General features: G+C 40.2%; 1 protein-coding gene across 6 annotated transcripts in view; it reads left to right on the forward strand.

The window, feature by feature from the left end:
• Positions 1–17,500, forward strand: part of aopep (aminopeptidase O (putative)) — a 433,713-nt gene that overhangs the window by 129,431 nt on the left and 286,782 nt on the right. For all 6 annotated transcript variants that reach the window (XR_011962667.1, XM_072585937.1, XM_072585948.1 and 3 more), the window contains one exon: positions 11,744–11,933. Coding sequence is in view for 5 of the 6 variants with exons in the window: in XM_072585937.1 (XP_072442038.1) it covers positions 11,744–11,933 (190 nt within the window). In the remaining variant the exon portion in view is untranslated. The remainder of the gene's footprint in view (positions 1–11,743; positions 11,934–17,500) is intronic.

The following is a 17,500-nucleotide window of genomic DNA, read 5'->3' on the forward strand; positions in this document are numbered from 1 at the left end:
TCTTTGCTTCACGATAAACCATGACCTTAGACTTGGGTTTAAGGCTCATCTTCGAACACTTTTTTCTCAAGGAATTACATAATTGTATAAGGGCTTGAGAATTCATATCTGAAGTACAATCCACTGATTTGTCCGTCTTATCATGGGAAGGAAATACATGTTTTTGAGGAGATGCAACAAGTGTTCAGTCCATTGATTCTTGGGATGAGATAATGCCCTTTGAAGAGAGAATGAGTATGCTCTCTAGAATTTTGAAGAATTTTAAAAATCTGTTCTTGGGATGTGGGTATTTCTGGTGAAGTCAGCACTCGTTGTCCATCTCTAATTTCCTTTGAGAAGGTGACGGTGATTTGACTTCTCAAACTGATAAGACATTAGGGTATGGGTACACTACAGCGCTGTTACGAAGGGAGTAATTGAATTTTAACCCGGAGGCATTGAAGACCGTATAGTTTGAAGTCAGGATGGTGCATGGCTTTGAGAGGAAATTGAAGCTGTACCCATGGACCTGCAATATTTGTCCTTCTAGGTCATAGTGGTTGCAGATTTGGATGGTGCTGTTGAAGGAGCTTTGATGAGCTGGTATCCTCGAGATAGAGTCATAGAGATGTACAGCATGGAAACAGACGCTTCGGTCCAACCCGCCCATGCTGACCAGCTATTCCAACCCAATCTAATCCCGTCTGCCAACACCCGGTCCACATCCCTCCAAACCCTTCCTATTCATATACCCGTCCAAATGACTTTTAAATGTTGCAATTGTACCAGCCTCCACCACTTTCTCTGACAGCTCATTCCATACACGTACCACCCTCTGTGTGAAAAAGTTGCCCCGTAGGTCTCTTTTATGTCTTTCCCCTCTCACCCTAAACCTATGCCTTTTAGGCTTCCGACCCTAGGGAAAAGACTTTGCCGATTTACCCTATCCATGCCCCTCATAATTTTGTAAACCTCTATAAGGTCACCCCTCAGCCTCCGATACTCCAGGGAAAACAATCCCAGCCTGTTCAGCCTCTCCCCATAGCACAAATCCTCCAACCATGGCAACATCCATGTACATCTTTTCTGAACCCTTTCAAGTTTCACATCTTTCTGATAGGAAGGAGACCAGAATTGCATGCAGTATTCCAACAGTGGCCTAACCAATGTCCTGTACAACTGCAACATGACTTCCCAACTCCTATATTCAATACACTGACCAATAAAAGAAAGTATACCAAACACCTCCTTCACTATCCTATCTACCTGCAACTCCACTTTCAAGGAGCTAAGAACTTGCGCACCAAGGTCTCATTGTTCAGCAACCCTCCCTAGGACCTTACCATTAAGTGTACATGTTCTGCTAAGATTTGCTTTCCCAAAATGCAGCACCTCGCATTTATCTGCATTAAACTCCATCTGCCACTTCTCGGCCCATTCGACCATCTGATCAAGATCCTGTTGTAATCTGAGGTAACCTTCTTCGCTGTCCACTAGATCTCCAATTTTGGTGTCATCTGCAAACTTATTAACTATACCTCTTATGCTCGCAAACAAATCATTTATGTAAATGACAAGAAGTAGAGGACCCAGCACCGATCCTTGTGGCACTCCACTGGTCACAGGCCTCCAGTCTGAAAAACAACCCTCCACCACCACCCTCTGTCTCTTACCTTTGAGCCAGTTCAGTATCCAAATGGCTAATTCTCCCTGTATTCCGTGAGATCTAACCTTGCTAACCAATCTCCCATGGGGAACCTTGTCAAACGCCTTACTGAAGTCCATATAGATCACATCTACCGCTATGCCTTCATCAATCCTCCTTGTTACTTCCCACACACAAAGCCATGTTGACTATCCCTAATCAGTCCTCACCTTTCCAAATACATGTACATCCTGTCCCTCAGGATTCCCTCCAACAACTTGCCCACTACCGATGTCAGGCTTACTGGTATATAGTTCCCTGGATGGCCTTATACCCTTCTTAAGGAGTGGCATCACGTTAGCCAACTTCCAGTCTTCCGGCACCTCACCTGTGACTATCGATGATACAAATATCTCAGTAAGAGGCCCAGCAATCACTTCCCTAGCTTCCCACAAAGTTCTCGATGATACATGCTCCTTCCACTGAGCTCCATGGTGAAGGCATTGAACGTTGAAAGTGGTTGGATAAGTGCCAATCCAGCAGGTTACTTTATCCAGAATGGTCCAATATTCTTCAGTGTTTTTGCAACTTTACCCTTTGAGGCATCTGAAGAAAATTCCATCAGACTTCTGTCTTTTGCCTTGTAGATAATTGACAGGTACTGAAGAGTCATGAGGTATATTACTCACATCAGAATTACTAGCCTCTAAACCTCCTCTTATCATCACAGTATTTACATGGTGAGTCCAGTTCAGTTTCTGCTCAGTGGTAACCTCCAGAATGTTGATGGTGGAGAATTCAGTGTTGATAATGCCATTGAACCTCAAGTGGAAATTGTTAGATTCTCTTTTGTTGGAGATGGTGACTGCCTTCACTTTTATGTCACGCATGTCACTTGCCCCTTATCAGCCCAAGCTTGGATGTTGTCTTGACATTTAAGGAAATGGTCATCTTGAGTATCTATGGAGTATTGAATGGAGCTGAACATTGTGGAATCAGTGAAAATCCCCACTTCTGTAAGGGTTGGATTTGTCCTATGTTTTGTTGCAGTGCATATACATAGTCAATTTTCTGTGTTGCTGAGCAGACTGAGAACTGCTCATTTTGAAACATGCTATATTCTTTGACAGCGTGACAGGCTGGATGCTGAGGTGCTGTTTTCCCTGCTAGGATTAGGGAAGCATTGACTTTGGATAAAGAATCAGCCATTTAAAAGGCGATATGAAATTTCTTCAGTTAGAGATAATGAATCTTTAAAATTCATTATTCAGGAGGGTTGTGGATATTAGATGAGTATATTTAATAATGGGATTTTTGGGTACTAAAGTAACTAAGAAATACATTCTGGATTAGTGGTGCTGGAAGAGCACAGCAGTTCAGGCAGCATCCAAGTAGCTTCGAAATCGACGTTTCGGGCAAAAGCCCTTCATCAGGATTGAAGTGCTTTTGCCCGAAACGTCGATTTCGAAGCTACTTGGATGCTGCCTGAACTGCTGTGCTCTTCCAGCACCACTAATCCAGAATCTGGTTTCCAGCATCTGCAGTCATTGTTTTTACCAACTAAGAAATACAGTCCGTTCTTCTATAACGAGATGGTTGTGTTCTTGCACAACCGGTGTTATAAAAAAAATCGTGTTTTAGAAACCGTGCTTAAAGTGTTGGTGATATAACCACATTACAGCCAACAAACATTTTAAAAGTTCGTGCTTTAGAAATAATGTCCCCATTTGTCAATCACATTACAGCGTATTCATGTTGAAGAAACAAGCATTATAGCTGAATGACCTGTAAAGGGAATGGGGACAGGAGTGATGGTGGGCTGAGGGTAAGTTGAGTTGATGTAACAGTTCAACTATGAATATCAAAGCTATTTTTAGGGGCCGCATAGGCTACTCCTGTTCTTATTTCTTATGTCTTGTTCTCTGGGACCATGACTTCAATTCTTCAAGTAAAAAGAGATATTGTTATTGTGCTATCTGATGAATGTTAGCATGCATATGTAAATCTGAGCTGAAAATGTGTTGCTGGAAAAGCGCAGCAGGTCAGGCAGCATCCAAGGAGCAGGAGAATCGAAGTTTCGGGCATGAGCCCTTCTTCGGGAATGAGGAAAGTGTGTCCAGCAGGCTAAGATAAAAGGTAGGGAGGAGGGACTTGGGGGAGAGGCATTGGAAATGCGATAGGTGGAAGGAGGTTAAGGTGAGGGTGATGGGCCGCAGTGGGGGTGGGGGTGGAGAGGTCAGGAAGAAGATTACAGGTTAGGAAGGTAGTACTGAGTTCGAGGGTTGGGACTGAGACAAGGTGGGGGGAGGGGAAATGAGGAAACTGGAGAAATCTGAGTTCATCCCTTGTGGTTGGAGGGTTCCTAGGCAGAAGATGAGGCGCTCTTCCTCCAGCCGTCGTGTTGCTATGGTCTGGCGATGGAGGAGTCCAAGGACCTGCATGTCCTTGGTGGAGTGGGAGGGGGAGTTGAAGTGTTGAGCCACAGGGTGGTTGGGTTGGTTGGTCCGGGTGTCCCAGAGGTGTTCTCTGAAACGTTCCGCAAGTAGGCGGCTTGTCTCCCCAATATACAGGAGGCCACATCGGGTGCAGCGGATGCAGTAAATGATGTGTGTGGAGGTGCAGGTGAATTTGTGGTGGATATGGAAGGATCCCTTGGGGCCTTGGAGTGAAGTAAGGGTGGAGGTGTGGGCGCAGGTTTTGCATTTCTTGCGGTTGCAGGGGAAGGTGCCAGGAGTGGAGATTGGGTTGGTGGGGGGTGTGGTCCTGACGAGGGAGTCACGGAGGGAGTGGTCTTTTCGGAACACTGATAGGGGAGGGGAGGGAAATATATCCCTGGTGGTGGGGTCCGTTTGGAGGTGGCAGAAATGACGAAGGATGATACGATGTATATGGAGGTTGGTGGGGTGGTAGGTGAGGACCAGTGGGGTTCTGTCCTGGTGGCAATTGGAGGGGCGGGGCTCATGGGCGGAGGAGTGGAAAGTGGCGGAGACGCAGTGGTGAGCATTGTCGATCACGTCTGGGGGTAAATTGCGGTCTTTGAAGAAGGAGGCCATCTGGGTTGTTCGGTATTGGAACTGGTCCTCCTGGGAGCAGATGTCGCAGAGACAAAGGAATTGGGAATATGGGATGGTGTTTTTACAGGGGGCAGGGTGGGAGGAGGTGTAGTCTAGGTAGCTGTGGGAGTCGGTCGGTTTATAGTAAATGTCCGTGTTGATTCGGTCGCCCGAGATAGAAATGGAGAGGTCTTGGAAGGGGAGGGAGGAGTCTGAGACGGTCCAGGTAAATTTGAGGTTGGGGTGGAAGGTGTTAGTAAAGTGGATGAACTGTTCAACGTCCTCTTGGGAGCACGAGGCAGTGCCGATACAGTCATCGATGTAGCGGAGGAAAAGGTGGGGGGTGGTGCCAGTGTAGCTGCGGAAGATGGACTGTTCCACATATCTTATGAAGAGGCAGGCATAGCTGGGGCCCATGTGGGTGCCCATGGCTACTCCTTTGGTTTGGAGGAAGTGGGAGGATTGGAAAGAGAAGTTGTTCAGAGTGAGGACCAGTTCAGTCAGTCGAAGGAGGGTGTCAGTGGAAGGGTACTGGTTGGTACGGTGGGAAAGGAAGAAGCGGAGGGCTTTAAGTCCTTCGTGATGGGGGATGGAGGTGTATAGGGACTGGATGTCTATGGTGAAGATAAGGCGTTGTGGACCGGGGAAGCGAAAATCATGGAGGAGGTGGAGGGCGTGAGTGGTGTTCCGAACGTAGGTGGGGAGCTCTTGGACTAAGGGGAACAGGACCATGTCGAGGTATGCAGAGATGAGTTCGGTGGGGCAGGAGCAGGCTGAGACCATGTAAATCTGAACCATGCTCAGGAAGACCGAACAGATTAAATTTTATTTTTAATTTATTTCTGCCACATTTACTTAAAGTTATTGCAAGTTTTGAAAAATAATCAATATACTATTGCACATTTTTGATTAGTGAATGAAGGCAGCTTAATTGCATGATAAAATGCGTAATGCAGAAGTGTTCTCAGGGTAGGTATGATGCTGTTGTTGCCATCTTAGTCTGTCTACACAGGGTATGCATACATTTTACATGACTAGAATCCTGTTTACTTGTTAGATTCTTGTGGTTATGCTCTCTTGACCTGGGTATGCCTCCTGAGTCATAGACTAAATAGTCGAAGTTAAACTTTTATTTGACTGCATTTCTTTGCGTAACATTTTTGACAACGTAGTTATGTACCCAAGGTCAGTCTGTACTTCATTTGACTCTAAGTGGCTAGCATACTGAAATGCTTCTTTCTGTAATTGAATGTTTAGTTCACTGTACCTTGAGATGACATGAGTGAGCCAATAATTTGGCGACACAGTAAAAAAGATTGTACGAATCATACATTTCAGTGCACAAGGACCCTGTTGGATACAGTCAAATGCTAAAATAGTTTGTTACCTTGTAAATTATAAATAATGACACAATGTTCTCATTGCTTTATGTTTTTTAATTTGACTTTTCAATATTTTAATACTAAACAATATGCTATGAATGCCTATGATACCATTCTGAGCAAATCTTTAACCCTGGACTAAAGGACAAGTACGCTGGAATACTCTGTACATGTGTCTCAAAGTTCATAACTTGAGATTCAATATAGAACAAAATTCAATATTTTTATGATCCTAAATGTAAAAATACATAAAATATTTGCACTTTATTTGAATTAGACTACCTTCAGTTACAATGGCATAATTAAAAACTATATCTATATCAATATATTGACAGCCAACCACACTGTTGATTCTAATTTTAGCAATGTAATGATCGGTATGCTGTACACATACATACTAATGAGTTTATTTCCTTATCAAACTGATGTTTGTGCCAATTGGGGGAACCAATGAATGTAATATATTTGAATTTTCAGAAGTGTTTTATGAAGTTCCACGTAAATGGTTGTCACACAAAATTAGAGTTTATAGAATTGGAAGTAATAGAGTAATGGGAGTAATGATTGGAATGAATTGATGATTGGTTAACAGGTAGAAAAGAAAAGGTCATTTTCAGGATAGCAGCATGTAATCATTGACTACTGGAAGAATCCAAGCTTGGACTACAGCTGTTTACAATATGCCAATGATTGTGATGAGACAACTTAGTTTATTGTATCCAAGTTTGTTGATGATATAATGCTAAGTGAGAAAGTAAATTGCAAAGAAGCTGTTATGAGGCTCCAAATGATAGAGACAGATTAATTGACTGACCATGGTGATGCCAGATGGAGTATAATTTAGGAAAGAGTGAAATTATCAATTTTTGCAGAAAATTTGTCAAAAAATTAGAAACAAGGTGGAGGCTGGTACAATTACAACATGTAAGAGGCATTTGGATGGGTATATGAATAGGAAGGGTTTGGAGGGATATGGGCCGGGTGCTGGCAGGTGGGACTAGATTGGGTTAGATATCTGGTCGGCATGGACAGGTTGGACAGAAGGGTCTGTTTCCATGCTGTACATTTCTATGACTCTAAATGTATATTGTAAAGCAGAGAATTTAGGGATTCATTGTATATGGATCACATGTAGGTACAATAGTGATTAAGAAGGTACATAGTGTATTAACCTCTATTGCAAGGGGGTTAGAATGTAAAAATAAAGAATCTTATATACTATTCACGTGGTTTGGTCTTAGCAGTTTTGTACTCCTTATCTAAGGAAGAATGTACTTTCCTTATAAGGGATGTAACCAAGGTTCACTGATTTCTCGGGTAAGAGGGCATCTAGTAAGAGCATAGCAGTGTAGGCTGTTCAGTGTTTTGAGCTTGCTCCACCATTCAACATTATCAGACCTGATGCTCTATATCAGTGCCATATTCCCACCCTCTCCCCATACCCTGCGACACCTGTAGCTTGTAGAAATATATTTTTTTCTTGTTTCTTCAATGACTTTGCCTCAGCACCTTCACAGCGAAGACATTTCTTCTCATCTCAGTCTAAAATGGCTACCACTTAATAATTAAATTCAAATGCAACCCACTATTTTGGTGGGATTTAAACTCCATTCCTCAAGCAGGTTAATCTGTGTCACAACTCCAGTGATATTACCACTAATCCACCATCTTTCCATGAAATAGAGTAGAATGGAAAGTTTAGAAAAATGACATATGGTGTAATTAGCAAGCACAATGCATAGAGGATAGATACTGGGCACCTGTTTCTAAAATCTAGAGGGTAATTGACTCAAGATAAAGAGTTTGGAGATTTTGGACTGCAGTGAGAAATTCATTGCTCAGATGATTGGAATTTTTGAAATTCTTTCATTCAGCGGACTGTCAGTGAGCATAGTGAAGGCTGATTTTTGGCCATAAAGACATTAAAGTCAGAGGATCTGGGAATGTGGTGGAATTAATTTAGAAATTTTGTTATGTTTTTATTGAATGAGAGTGAAGGTTTGACGGGCTGTGTGCCCTATTCCTCCTGGTTCTCATATATGGTTTAATGAAACACAGGAACAATGAAAATATTTTCTGGCAATTTATTAAACAGTTTTGCATTATGACTGTTTGTTTACTACCAAAATCTTACTAATTCTGTATTCTATACATAATTTATCCAATACTACTTGAAATATGCTTCATTTAGCTATTTACAGGTACAAGAAATTGAAAGACGATCCAATCAAAAGTCTGCTGAAGGGATGGTTATTGCTAAATTGATTTTTCTAGTAGATTCAGTGCTTAATGATTAATCAAAGTAACTATTGACTGAAGTATTTTAAATATGAAACATTTATATACTTTATATGTTAACTTTAACATTCCCCTTTCTTTAAATAATAATTTCTATGCGAAATTCTCATGAAAAGTATTTCAAGTGAAATTTAGGCTAAAGAGGATAATCCTTGCGGACTGAAATTATTCCCTGATCTTTAACATCTTTAAAAATTCTGTTGTGACTTTTCTTGCATTTAAAATAAAAATCAATAGGTATTGTTTTTAAATGATCAAAAATGTGTCTGATTATTTACTTTGTGTAGAGCGCTTTGCATTTGGAGTATCACTTACAACTAGAGTTTAAATCCAGAATAACGAATTCAGAAAAAGGCGTTATAGTCTTCATCCTCAGAGATCTCCTTGTTATACTTGTGTGGTTTGTGAGATTATGTTTTAGGATTGTACCCTTTGATTTATAAGATTATTGTATTTAGTAGTTTAGCTTTAACTTGAAGATAAATGAACCGTATGACCTGTTCTGAAGTCTGATTGGCAGTCTCTGAGCATACCATGAATAGATGTGGAGTCTTCTAAAGTTCCAGGAATGTATTGTAGAAAAGCAGTTGTGCTATAAACTCTCCATTTATTTCTAAAATGAAAGAACATTCAAATTCATCTAATTAGTTTTGTTTTCAATGTTTACATTGGGAAGAGAGTAGAGGAAGACAATTTTTTAATGATTAAGGTAAAGGATTCCCTTTAAACACAGTAATATAACAGATAGCAGTTTGTCTTTATCTGCAGCCGTCGGGAAGCTAGAGAACAAGAGACAGAAACAGTCAAGCCTGCACTTTAAGTAAAGAAAATGTTGACTGTTATCACTCACTATGCAGAACGTGAGTGAGAATTTGTACTTGTGTTAAAGATGGAGTTCATATCGACATAAAGGAAGCTGGAAGATTTGCCTGTCTTACAGCACAAGGAAAGGGATCTACAATGTAACCCTCACAGTGAAAGGCAGTTCAAGAATTAGAAGCAATGCAAAAGGTCAGGTGAAAAGGAAGCAATCTATCAGGAATTGAGAATATTTCTTGATTAGCTCCTGTAAGGTTAAATATACACTTCACACACAATCATGTATAACTGTAGCACTGATTTTTCTGATTATGCTAAAAATTAAATGTGGAATCTCTTCTCTGTTGTTTAAAGTACACTTTCTTATAAAAATTGTGTTCAGTTATGCTCTTCACTCATTTATATATAGCAATAAAAGTTGTAAAATGTGAAATCCTTTCTTGCCGTTATTTCAACTCTTAACTGGAAGTTCAAATTAAGCTTTAGATGTTTTAATCTCCATGGGATTCATAATATCCTTGTGTTGTCACAATGTAATATAATATATCTGGACTTTTAGTTTCATGAGATTTATCCGAGTTTTAATATTCATTTATGGGATGTGGGTTTTGTGAGATGTCCTTGAGAAAATGGTGCTGAGCTGTCTTCTTGAACTGCTGCCGTCATTGTGCTGAAGGTAGACCCACAATGATGTTAAGGAAGGTGTTCCAGGATTTTGAACTAGCAATGCTGAAGATTGATGATATATTTCTAAAACAAAATGGTGGTGGTTTGGAGGGGAACTTGCAGGTGATGGTATTCCCGTGTATCTGCCCTTGTCCTTTTAGGTGGAAGTAGATGCTGTCTATGGAGTCTTGTTGAATTTCTGCACTGCATCTTTTAGATGATACACTGTTGCTACTGACAGTTGAGGAGGCAATTACTGATTAGTTGTGGATGTGGTGTCAATCAAGTGGTTGTTTCATTCTGATTGGTGTCAAGCTTCTTGGGTGTTGTTGGAGCTGCACTCAAGGAGTATTCCAACATGTTTCTAACTTGTGCCTTGTAGATAGGCTTTGGGGAGTCAGGAGGTGAGTTACTCGCTGCAGTATTTCTAGCCTCTGACCTACTCTTGTCACCACTGAATTTGTATGGCTAGTTCAGTTGAGTTTCTGGTCAATTGTAACTGAACTGCATTTCTTAGTATCTATTGTAAATCGACTAAAGGAAAACCAAAAGGACTGCTGTAAATCAGAAACAAAAACACAATTTGCTCGAAAAACTCAGCAGGTCTGGCAGCATCTTTGAAGAGAAGTCAGAGTTAACAATTTGGGCTCAGTGATCCTTCCTCAGAAATGACGGTAGCTGGGAAAATGTTGGTTTATATGCAGACGTTAGGGTGGAGGGAGGGGATGAGGAGTAAATGACAAGTAGGGAAAGAGCCCTAAAAGAGAAAAGACAGTTGCATAGACAAAGGAATGGGTAACGATCTGGCTGGAAGTGTGAATCGCTGTTAATGGAGACTGTTAGTGGCTAACAATCGATAGTGTGGAATGGCAGATTATGTGATAAAAACGCCTGGTCAATGGAATTGGGGGCTTGGACATGGGAGAGTTCAGGCCCTAAAATTATTAAACTTGATATTGAGTTGGAGGGATGCAGGGTCGCCAAGCGGAAAATGAGATGTTGTTCTTCCAGTTTGCGCTGAACTTCACTGGAACACTGCAGCAAGTCTGAGACAGCAGTGTTGGCTAGGGAACAGGGTGGCGTGTTAAAGTGACACGTAACTGGAAGCTCAGTGTCTTTTTTGTGGGTAGAAGGTAGACGTTCTCCAAAGTGGTCATCCAGTCTACGCTTTGTTTCCCTAGTGTAAAGGAGGTCTGGCATCATCTTGTTTGAAAGAAATAGAATGTTTCAAGTCTAATCTTTCATCTGAGCATGGAATTTGTGATGCAGTTGAAGGAAGTGTAATGAAGTCTAGTATAGGATTTACTATTATTGGCAATTAACTTGCTATTAGCAAAACTAACAAATGTATCAATCCTCATTAATAGATGTGTAGGAAAAGATTTCATTTAGTTTTCTACATTTAAGTGACTGCTGAGTAGGAGACTTATTGGATACCTTATGCCAACTAATCATCATGAGGTTTCAATGTGTAATTCTGCATGAAGTGATAGACTGGGGATAGGATGAACATAAGTTGATAAGGACAGGACCTATCTTTTATATACAGTCATGCTAGTCTGTATGTTTTCTTGAAAACTCAGGCTATATGAAGATTAGATTTGCAGTTGGCAAAAAGGTACATAGTAAGTATTGTGCAAATAAGCAAGTTCGCAAATGGCAGGACTTTATTTTTTTGATAAAAATAATTAAAAGCAGGCATCCCTTATCCAATCCAGTTTATTAAAGACCTATCTTGAAGTGCAACTTTACTTGATGCAGTCCTTGGATGATGAGAGTAAGTCATGACCATTTTATGAAGTAAAACATTAATATTTCATAGGAAAGTGTACATTTTATATATACGAAGAGTTCACGATTGTGTAACATGCTGTTAATAACATTTAAAATTTTTTTTTTAGTCCACACATCGTCTTCCTATCACAGTCTGTACTGTTTGGAAAACAAAATCTCTGTGGAATTCGACTGTGCCATGAGATAGCTCATGCCTGGTTTGGATTGGCTATTGGTGCTCGTGATTGGACTGAAGAATGGATAAGTGAAGGTTTTGCTACGTATTTCGAGGATGTGTTTTGGGCGAATGCACAAAAGGTAAATTTTTATTTTATGTGTTGGTGGGTTCATATACAGTGTATAGTATATATGTCTGAAATTGAACTTGCTGCTATTGTTGTGGTAAGAATTTATTTAAATTTTTTTGGTAGAAGACTGAAAGTGGAGTTTGTTGAATATGTTGCAGCTCTTTGATGTATTCTTTTTATTCATAGGATGTGGGCATCACTGGTGGGGCCAGTATTTGTTGCCCATTCACAGTTGGCCTTGAGAAGGTGCTGCTGAGCTGCTTTCTTGAGCTACTGTAGTCTACTTGTCATATGTAGCCACAATACTATTAGGGAGGGGGTTCCAGAATTTTGACTGAGTGCAACAGAAGGAACAGCGATACATTTCCAAGTCAGGGTAGTGGGTGACTGATGGGGAACTTGAAGGGGTTGTGTTCTCATTTATCAGCTGCCCTTAACCTTCTGGATGGTGTTGGTCATGGTTTTGGAAGGTTCTTTCCAAACAGCAGTGATGAATTTCTGAAGTGCATCTTGTGGATGATACGCACTGCGGTACTGAGCACTGGTGGTGGAAGGAGTAAATGTTTGTGGATGTGCTGATAATCAAGCATGCTGCTTTGTTCAGCATGGTATCAAGCTTCTTGAGGGTTGTTAGAGTATGTCAGTTAGCCCGCTGAGCTTGAAGGTTTGGTTTTCAGATGTTTTGTCACCATACTAGGTAACATCATCAGTGAGAGCCTTGAAGCACTGGTGATATGTCCTGCCTCTCCCTTTATAGATCTTCATTTCTTAAGGTGGGTGATGGTATTTCAGGTTCGTTTTTTCAAGGGACTGTATATGGGATCTAAATCGATAAGTTTATTGATGGAATTCTGGTTAGAATGCTATGCCTCCAAGAATTTTCATGCATGTCTTTGTTTCACCTGTCCTGGGATGTGTATTGTCCCAGTCAAAGTGGTGTCCTTCTTTGTTTGTATGCATAGAAACTAGTGATAGTGGGTTCTGTCTTTTCGTGGCCAGTTAATGTTCATGAATCCTGGTGACAAGTTTCCTGCTAGTTTGTCCAGTGTACTGTTTTTTACAGTTCTTGCATGGTATCTTGTAAATGACATTCGTTTTCCTGGTGGCATCTAATGGATCCTTTAGGTTCATTAATCACTGTTTAAGTGTGTTGGTAGGTTTGTGGGCTACCATGATGCCAAGGAGTCTGAGTAGTCTGGAAGTCATTTCTGATTCGTCTTTGATGTAAGGTAATGTGGCTATAACTTTTGGTTACATTGTGTCTGCTTGTTTGGGTTTGTTTCTGAGGAATCGGCGGATTGTGTTTATTAGGTACTGTTTTTTTGAAAATGTTATATAGATATTCTTCTTCTGTTTTTTATAGTTCTTGGATGCTGCAGTGTGATGTAGCTCATTGAGAAAAATGTCTTATATAGATTAGATTACTTACAGTGTGGAAACTTGATGCAGCTCCATTTGTGAGTGTTGGTATGATTGCTTCTGAAGTTAAGTATTTGGTCTGTGTGTTTTGTTTTTCTGTAGACGTTGGTTTAAAGCTCTCCGTTAACCATACGTTCAACTATCACGTCTTGGAATGGGGGGGTCTGTTGTCGTTCTCCTCCATCTTTTGTGAATTTTATGCCTGTCAGGATATTGTTGATGGTGTTGCATGTTTCCTCTAATTTGTTCTGTTTTGTGATGACAAAGGTGTCATTTATGTAGCAGACCCAAAGTTTGGGTTGGATAGGTGGGATAGCAGCTTGTTCAAGCCTCTGCATTACTGCTTCCTTTATGATCCCTGATATTGGTGTTCCCGTAGGTGTTCCATTGACTTATTTGTAGGCTTTGTTATTGAATGTGAAGTGGGTAGTGAGGCGCAGGTCCACTAGTTTGTGGATGTTGTCTTTGTTGATGAAGTTGGTGCTGTCTGGTGTTTGTGGTCCTGGTTTTCCTAGCAGTGATGTAGGTGTTTCTTTGGTCAGGTCACTGTTAATTGATGTGAAAAGCGCTGTAATGTCAAAGGAGACCATTATTTCATGCTCTTCTATCTTGGTGTTTTTGGTGTTCAGGAATTCTTGGGTGAACTGAATGGAGTGGTGTGAATCTTCAATTAGGTCTTCTAGTTTTTGGAGGAGTTCTTTAGCTAGTATGTATGTTGGTGTACCTGGTAGGGTGACTATGGGTCTGATGGGGGTTTGTGTATTTTTGGGAATCCATAGAAGCATGGTGTGTTGGATCCATCTGGCTTCATGTTTTGGAAGTCCGTCCTATTTAATTCTCCTGATTTTTAAAGGGCTGTTAAGTGTTTTGAATGTTATTAGGAGTTGCATTCATTGAGGCAAGTGGACAATATCGTATCATGCTGCTGACTTGTGCCTTTTAGATGATGAACAAGCTTTGGGGAGTCAGAAGGTGAGTTATCCATTGCAGTACTCCTCACCTCTGACTAGCTGTTATAGCCACTGTATTTACATGACTAATCCAGTTCAGTTTCAATTCGATGGTAATGCTGAGGATGTTGACAGTCAGGGATTCAGTGATTCACCAAGGATCATGGGGCAATGGTTAGATTCTCCCTTGTAAGAGATGGTCATTGCCTGGCCTTTTTGTGGCCTGAAAATCATTTGCCACTTGGCAGCCCAAACCTGGATATTGTCCAGATTTTGTTGCATATGGATCGCAACTGCTTCAGTTTATCAGGTGTTGTTCCTGATGATGTAGGGCATTGTCCATTATCAAGAATGAGTCTATCTTTGAGTTGTCAATCCAATAACATATTGCTTTGTTTATACTTTTTTGTGTGGTTGTCTTTTTGCCAGTGTGGCAGTGATTCTGAAGATAACCAAAGCATAAAGATACCGAAGATACTCTTAACAACCTTAAAGAATAAATATATTCTCCATGTTTTGTAGATAGGCTGGGGTTGTTTCTCTTTGAGCGGAGAAGGTTGAGCAGGGATCTGATTGAGATGCACTAAATTCTAAGGGCAGTAGGCTAGATAGGGAGGGGATAGAGGGTCAATAACCAGGGATAGAGCTTTAAGATAAGGAGCAGAAAGTTTAAATGGGATTTACAGAATTTTCTTTCACCCAGAGAGTAGTGCTTATCTGGAATACTCTGCCTAAAATTGGTGATGACCAGTATCAAGACATTTTAGAAGTAGTCGGATGAACACTTGAAACTAGGCCATAGGCCAAATGCTGGGAGATGGAATTAAAATTCATAGATGGTTGACAAATGCTGACATAAAGTGCTGAAGGGTCTCTTTCTGTGCAGTCTCTTCCAATCCTTTATCGTGAATTTTGTTGTAAAGCTGTGCTTTATAAAAACAATGACTTTATGGCACTGTAGGCAAAAAGAACTTGTCCAGTAATTGCACCCTTTTTCACTAACAAAAATGGTCTTGGAGATTTGCCAATTACCATGAATCTACATCTTTTGCTTAACAATGCTTCTGCTACTACAAAGGTTTTTCTTATTAATTTGCTAAAATGTTTCACAATTTTGAACACTCCCAGTAAACCTTCCCTTTAAGTTCTCCACTTTAAGGAGAACACTTCAGTTTTCTCTGTCTCTCCAAGAAAATTAAACCCCAAATTACCTGGCACTACCCTGAAACAATCCACAATGAATATATGTAAAATACTTTTTAATGTTAGGGCTGATTGCTGTGGGGAAGAAATGGCACTAATATTCAGACTGATGATACCATATTAATGATACTTGAATTCAGATTACTGAGGTCGATTTATGTCTAGCACTCGATCCCTAACAATGTGCTTTCTCGGTTCCTTGGTGTATGATGTGCTATTATTTTTAATTTTTCTTTGTTCATTAAACTATCTTTGTCAGGATCATTAGTTTATTTTACTTGCTCATGGGACGTGAGCATTGCTAGCTGGCTGAATTTATTGCCCGTCCTTAGTTGCCCTTGAGAATGTGGTGGTGAACTGCCTTTTGAGACCCACAATGCCCTTAGGGAGGGAATTCCAGGATTTTGATCCAGGGACAGTGAAGGAACAGCAATATATTTCCAAGTCAGGATGGTGAGTGGCTTGGTGGGGAACTTGCAGTTGGTGGTGCTGCCATATATCTGCTGCTGTTGTCCTTCTAGATGGAAGAGGTTGTACGTTTAGAAGATGCTGTCTGAGGATCTTTGGTGGATTTCTGTAGTGCACTTCTAGATAGTACACAGTGCTGCTACAGAGCGTCAGTGGTGAAGGGAGTAGATACTTGTGGATATGGTGCCAGTCAGGTGGGTTGCTTTGTCCTGGATGATGTCAAGCTTCTTGAGTGTTGTTGGAGCTGTGCACATTCTGGCAAGTGAAGAATATTTCATTGCACACCTGACTTGTGCTTTTATAGGTGGTGGATAGGCTTTGGGGAGTCAGGAGTGAGTTACTCACTGCAGTATTCCTAGCCTCTGACCTACTTTTGTAGCCACTGTGTTTATGTGACAAATCCATTTAAGTTTCTGGTCAATGGTAACCTCAAGGTTGATGATAATGGCAGATTCAGTGATGGTAATACCATTGAATGATAAAGGAGTGGTGATAAGTTAAGAATGTGAAAGATTAATATGTTAATGGGATTTGCTTGAAATGCCAAAATAAAATATTACAAGATTTAGAGTTTACATTTTTAAAATTTCAATATTTAAAAAATATATTTTAGCATTTTGGGCTTTCACTAGGAAAATAAATTACAAATGCTACTTCTTTAAAAACAGTTAAATTTTGTAAAATGAATACTGAGCAATGGACAGAGAAGAGAAGTTGTTGTAAAATGAGTAAGGCATGTGCTTATGTGATGATCCAACAAGAAATGTGCTGTATTCAACTTGCTGCTCTGATTACTATGCACACCATCCTTATGTTTGTCACTTCTGATTTAACTCCACTTTTATCGTGAAACCTGCCCATGTGATAAAATCTACTGCATTTTGTTCCCAATTGTAATTTGTTTATGTAAGATAACAGAAATAGACATGTTGTTTATATGGCTTTATTACATAAGGATATGAAGATCTTTGTGTTCAATGCATGTTATACTCAATATTTCACATCCCTCAATTAATAATTCTCCAAATTTTGTAAACTTTTGTCATAAATCTGCCAACATTCTCCAACTCTGCTGTTCTCTTGCCAGTTCATTCCAAGTATTCACTACTATCTGCATGCAGTAATTAAATCCCAACTATATTCACCCTCCCATCTCAGAGCTTGATTCTGTCTCTTTTTATTTTACAGAGTTTGTGGTTATGTTGAATAATTTATTACTTTTTTTTAACCTTTGCGACCTTGCATGAGCTTAATTCTCTTCAGGATACCCATCCTTACCTTTCTTAACCTTAATCATAAATCACACAATGCCAGGTTATAGTCCAACAGATTTATTTGAAATCACCTGCTTTTGATGCATTGCATGCTTCAAAAGCTTGTGATTTCAAATAAACCTGTTGGATAATAACCTGGTGTCATGTGACTTCTGACTTTGTCCACCCAGTTCATCACTGGCCACATCATTCTTAATCTTAGTTTACATACCAAACCTTTTCTGCACCCTTTCCAAAGTCAAAAGATTTGAAAATCTTTTGAA

Source organism: Chiloscyllium punctatum, chromosome 2 (assembly GCF_047496795.1).
Source record: "Chiloscyllium punctatum isolate Juve2018m chromosome 2, sChiPun1.3, whole genome shotgun sequence".
NCBI classification, from domain to species: Eukaryota; Metazoa; Chordata; class Chondrichthyes; order Orectolobiformes; family Hemiscylliidae; genus Chiloscyllium; species Chiloscyllium punctatum.